At 35.6% G+C, this 5,843-nt stretch overlaps 1 protein-coding gene across 1 annotated transcript; it reads left to right on the top strand.

The window, feature by feature from the left end:
- Positions 1-456: 456 nt before the first annotated feature.
- On the top strand, positions 457-5,312 carry LOC131641825 (nuclear transport factor 2-like). Its single transcript, XM_058912128.1, has 10 exons — positions 457-617; positions 873-951; positions 1,059-1,196; positions 1,696-1,972; positions 2,076-2,302; positions 2,519-2,693; positions 2,781-2,902; positions 2,988-3,047; positions 3,602-3,665; positions 4,556-5,312. The coding sequence occupies exons 2-10, from the start codon at positions 901-903 to the stop codon at positions 5,038-5,040; spliced, it is 1,599 nt and encodes a 532-aa protein (XP_058768111.1). The 5' UTR covers positions 457-617; positions 873-900; the 3' UTR covers positions 5,041-5,312.
- Positions 5,313-5,843: the final 531 nt, after the last annotated feature.

The raw sequence follows: 5,843 nt of genomic DNA, 5'->3' as shown, positions 1-5,843 counted from the left end.
TTTGGAAGACTAGCGGTTGTTTACCGGAAATCACCGTAAACACCAGGATGAAACGATGTCCATTTGAGGCTTTTGGTTCAATCAGACCAATCATGTCAATTGCCCCACATAGAGAAAGGCCATGAAGAAGAGATAATGTTGAGAAATGTCGGAGGCACATGAATCTTATCAGCGTATATCTGACATTTGTGGCACTTCTACACATATTTGTAACAGTCAGATTCCATTGTCATTCAATAGTATCCCGCTCTTAATATTTTTCTCGTCATTGGATAACCATTGACGTGAGTGTCAAAAAATCCTTCATGAACTTCATTACAGTGATTTAATTTAAGCCAATTATTTAGGTATAAAAGTGGATATAAAATTATACAAAATGTTTTTATATATATTTTTCACAATCTTTAATATTTTTATATTGATCGCTATAAAACCCGCTCGAATTCTAAGAGTTTTCTCTTCATATTCTTTCTCTCTCTAAATCGCACAGTGTTCTTCTTTCTCGCTCCTCTCTGTAAGATCCAAACCCTAGCAAACCCCTTCCGCAGAGAGCGTCGAGAAGAACACTCACAACTCGCTCCTCTCACTCCCCCTGTCACCACTCCTTCTCCTATCAGGTATATTTCTCTCGCGCACACTCAATCGCTTCGCAATTTTGATTTTCTTTTTATAGTAAATTTTTTATGTTAACATTGCTACTCAAATCGAAGCTTTGTAGTTGTTATACCGAGTTTAGTGGTTTAGTTTGAGTTAGGGTTTTGAGAAATTTCAGTGCGGAAAGTGTCACTGTTTTGTTGTTGGATCAATATTGTTTTTCGCTTTAACGTAAAGTAAAGTATTGATTATTTGAAATTGGTGTTATCGTTTGACAGTTGTTGTTGGCTTTTTGATACCGTTGTAATGGCAACTTCAGAGCAGCTAGCTCAAACCAAAACTCCGGCACCCGATGTTGTACGTATATCTACATTTTTGTTTTGTTTTGTTTTGTTTTTGATGCTTGTTTTAGGTTAATCTTCGTATAGCTGACTGTTTTGTTTTGTAACGTGACTTTGGGTTAGGTTGGTCATGCCTTTGTTGATCAGTACTATCACATGTTGCACGAAAGCCCTCAGCTCGTGCATAGGTTTTACCAAGAAGTCAGTAAGCTTGGTCGTCCTGATCCGGATGGGATTATGGGCATCACTACCACAATGACTGTGAGTTCTCTCTATATGTATAATGTATATGTATCTGTATAATGTATGTGTATCTGTTGTCTGGTCTACATCACGTGTACCCTGTGTTACGTTTTGTGCATTTTCATACATACTTGTATTCCTATCTCTGATAGGTTTATATAATATATCTGTTTAGCATTGTTTGGTACCATTTTATAATACTCCTGGCTCTTACTTCACCTCCCCTGTGCATTTCTGTCATTTCTTGTTTATTTCATACCTCCAGGCTCCGACATTGCTTTATATATGTATTGAAAGTATGCTGTAGATCAGACCAAAAGTTTCCACCTAATTACTTTATGATGCTTTTTTAAATTTCTTTCAGTTTGTTTTTCTGTTTCTGTTGATGATTCTCCAGAGTCCATTTGTTAACTCATATTCTTATAAATATGCGCACGATATTAGAATTGGCTGAATATGAATAAATCAGCTTAATATTATATAATTTTAATGTATCCTATTTCGTTTCATCAAGCAGGAAATTGACAAGAAGATACTATCATTGGGTTATAGTGAACTGAATGCAGAGATCATATCTGTGGATGCACAAGAGTCCTTTGGTGGGGGAGTCATTGTCTTGGTGACTGGGTTTATGACAGGAACGGATGACATTAAGCAGAAATTTACTCAATGTTTCTTCCTTGCTCCTCAAGAGAAAGGCTACTTTGTTTTGAATGATGTTTTCAGATATGTTGATGAAAATGAAATCAAAGAGCCTGATCATGTAATTGAATCACCTGCTTCTACTGACAATGGTAATAGTAATAATACGATGCATAAGATGTGATTCAATTAAGTGTTTTTTTGTGTTCCCTTGGCTGTTTATTTAAGTTGCCTATATCCTCAATCTTCTTTCAGTGTCCGATCCTCCTTTGCCAGAGACACAAGTTCCAGAGCAAATATCTGTGGCTGTTGAGGATGGTGTTGTGGAAGAAGTCTACAATCTAGAAAATGAGCAAGTGTCTGTTGAAGAAGAGGAAGCTCCTGTTGCTGAGGTTCTTGATGAAATTCCTGATGATTCACAGATGGTATCTGGATTGGCATCCCAAATTGAAGAAGTACCGAAGAAGTCATATGCCTCTATTGTATGCCTCCAAACTAAAAATACCCTCTTCCTTTCCATCCCTTTCTAGACTCTTATTGAATTACCATTGTAAAGGCCACTTTTTTATATTATTTTGCCACTGATTGAAAGGCTGAAAATTTACTGACAATGATACTTTTGTCGTCTTTTATTTAGAAGAGTAATAATTGCTTCTGTTACTTATTATTTTCCATTGTAACTGGTGTATCTGTTCTAGGTTAAGGTAATGAAAGAGGGTGCAGCAGCATCCTCCAATGTGACTGCAGTTTCTGTGAAATCTGTCCGTAAGATTCAAGAACAGCAGAGTACCACACCTCCACCATTCAGCGGGCCAGAAACAAATGGTTCTAGTATAAACACTAATGAAGGTGGAAACAATCAAGAAACTGAAGGTCTGATGCACCATATCTGACGCTAGTTCAGATTTTAAGGCATTTGTCTTAGCAATATGTATTGATGTATTTATTGCCTTTTGACAGCTGAGGGCTATTCAATTTATGTGAAAGGGCTGCCTGGAAATGCTACGATTGCACTTCTTGAGAATGAGTTCAAGAAGTTTGGCCCTATTAAAAGTGGTGGTATCCAAGTTAAGACGCAAAAGGTATTTCACTTGGTAGTTCCTTGTTTTTTAAAGCGTTGGCTGCTGCTAATAATATATTTTTTTGGCATTTCAATGGATTTGACAGGGATTTTCCTATGGCTTTGTGGAATTTGAAGTGGCAAGTGCCGTGCAAAATGCAATTGAGGTATTTATCTGATGTTACTTTATCTTCAGGAATTCCATAGTCAAAAATGATTTGCATAGACAATTTCTAATTCCAAATGAAAATGAAAATCATTAAGTTCTTCAGTGCGTTGATGCCAATCAACAAGTTGTATTTGGTTCCCTTATTTGTTTTCTAGCTTACATTCACTTAGTAGGGTAGTTTTTTTCCGGTATAAATCCACTTGCACAATCTGCTCTTTCACCAACTTGTTCCGCACTGCAATTGCGTTGTGCTTCATTGCTTGTTAATGAATACAGTTGCTGTAAATTTCTTATGTTTCTGAGTTGTGCATATCGTTTCTAGTCATTTGTATGTGGGGTTTGTATGGAGCAACTATAAGTCCTGTTTGTTACTACTGGATTATGTTGTCGTGAAGGCTGTAGAGTTTTGAATTCTACTTTTAGTTTTGCCATTTTATCCTTGTTTTTTTATCTGGTTTTTGAAATTGTTGTGTACAATCTTCTGATTTGTCTTGATTGCTCTACATATTTTTATTCTTTATTTCATTCCAATTCCTTTTGTCGGTTTTTCAGGCTTCACCAATTCTGATCAATGGTCGTAACGTTACTGTCGAGGAAAAAAGATCAACTAATCGAGGCAAGTGCTTTTTAGTGTTGGTTCAGTTCACAATTTCACATCAAGGTTCAAAATTTATGTTTCTGCACATAATAGCTATGAAATTTATGGGGTTTGTGTATGTATAACCTGTTATGTGTATGGATCCCATGATTTGTGAAGAGATTTCTCTCGTATTGAACTATATTCAAGCATTAATTGAAATCTTCAATGAATTGGTGTCCACCATGTTTCATGATTATAGGGTAACCTTCAAAGACATTATGGGAATGATAACTTTGATGAAACATGTTTAACGCTTGGTTATGTCATGTTATGCATTTGTTAACCTTTTGCTCAATGACTAGCTATTAATTTGAAGTATGGAAGATAATGATTTCGCTGCTTTTAGATGGTTATTCATATTATCTCTAATTTAGTTTTTCAAATCCTTGCGTGCAATAGCTGGTGTGTTGAAAAAAAGATACAAATGTCTAGTAATGATTAGTTGTTTATCTTTTGCATATAGCTTAGAACTCAGTTACCAAAAAAGCATATTGCAACATGATATTTATTTACTACAAGTTTCTGTTGTTCTACTAAGTTGCGACAATTTTATTAATTTATTTTTTTAATTTTTCTGGGTTCTTCATTGGTTGCGTGGCCCTGTAATAAACTTGATTTAACTATCATTGTACACTTGTACTCTCAGCATTTACTTATTTTAACATAATTAATGTATTACTATGTTACCTTTTTTTAATTTTTTAAGGACTTCACTATTATTATTATTATTATTATTATTATTATTATTATTATTATTATTATTATTATTATTATTATTATTATTATTTACTTTGCATTTACTTCCAAAAAATATATCATTTGGGTCCTGTATTGCATGTAGTGAGCTGTTTGCATTCTCTGTTCAGGTTTCAAGGGACGATTCTTGTCTGGAAGGGCACCTGGATTCAGGGTTGAGGGAGCAAGAGGACGAGGAAATTATGGAAATAGCCGAAGTTTTGGTCGTGGAGACTTCAACGGTCGTGGAGACTTCAACGGCCATGGAGACTACAACGGTCGTGGAGACAATGGGCGTGGAGACTACAACGGCCATGGAGACTACAATGGTCGTGGAGACAACGGGCGTGGAGACTACAACGGGCGTGGAGACTACAACGGGCGTGGAGACTACAACGGACGTGGAGACTTCAACGGACGTGGAGACTTTAACGGAAGAGGCGAATATGGATATAGGAATGGTAATCGAGGAGGACTTTCAAACCGTGGAGGTGATGGGTATCAGAGAAACGATCATATGGGAACCAATGGTGGCCGCATTAATCGTACTGGCGGGTCTTCTGTTAATTCGGCACCCAAACCTACTGCTGCTAATCGTGTTCCTGCCTCTGCTTGAGGAAGCTATGCATCTAAGAGTCTGACTGGTTGATAGTTTATTACATTTGCAGTAACTGAAGCAATTGGAATTAGAAAGAATTAAATAGCAAACCTTTTTTAGATGAGTGAAGTTTACAAAATCCCTATTTAGGTAAATTTTCTGATATTGGTGGCCTTGGGAAAAGGTAGTTTTCAGTTTCTATTCATTATACAATGAATCTAACGGTAGTTTTTGTGCTTCCCCAGTTTTTATGAAAATATATATATTTGGGGTATCATTTTTTGATATAATCTGGTATTTGGTAGTTATGGCTTGAGATGTTTTGCTACCATGACTTTCTAGTGATATTGTAAGATTCTAGCCAGTGTTTCACCTGATATTTCTTTCTCTGTCATTGACAGACTCAACTTGTATTTTCAACATAAGTTCAGTAACGCTAACTGCACTTCAAGGAACTGTATCATCCTTCTAAAACTGAGCTTTACTTCGCTTGATTTCAAAGCTGCCTGTTGGTTGAAATTCATTTAATATGAGAAATGCTCTCATGACACTCAAATCTACACCCACACCGTAGATATATACTGTTACATGTACTTTGTGTTTTTAATTATTTTTTTCTTGTCTGGATTTACTTTGTGTTTTTAATTTTTTTTCTTGTCTGGATTTTTGTGCCATTTTAAAAATGCTTTGAAAAGTTAAGGTGTAGAAATACTCTGTAACTAATTTAGTGTCAACATAGCACTCCTCATTTAATATTCTTATATAGTTACCAACTCTTATCAATTGAATTTTTTTTTTTTTTGAATAAACCAAAATATATT

This window comes from Vicia villosa, unplaced genomic scaffold (genome assembly GCF_029867415.1).
Source record: "Vicia villosa cultivar HV-30 ecotype Madison, WI unplaced genomic scaffold, Vvil1.0 ctg.004150F_1_1, whole genome shotgun sequence".
Classification (NCBI taxonomy): Eukaryota; Viridiplantae; Streptophyta; class Magnoliopsida; order Fabales; family Fabaceae; genus Vicia; species Vicia villosa.
The sequence above is the reverse complement of the archived record's forward strand: the minus strand, read 5'-3'. Positions and strand labels throughout refer to the sequence as shown.

Excerpts from the sequence above, each read along its gene's own strand:
- LOC131641825 (XM_058912128.1), top strand. The coding sequence starts at position 901 with ATGGCAACTTCAGAGCAGCTAGCTCAAACCAAAACTCCGGCACCCGAT. Across the intron at positions 1,973-2,075 it reads ACCTGCTTCTACTGACAATG|TGTCCGATCCTCCTTTGCCA; the intron begins GTAATAGTAATA and ends ATCTTCTTTCAG. Across the intron at positions 3,666-4,555 it reads AAAAAGATCAACTAATCGAG|GTTTCAAGGGACGATTCTTG; the intron begins GCAAGTGCTTTT and ends TTCTCTGTTCAG.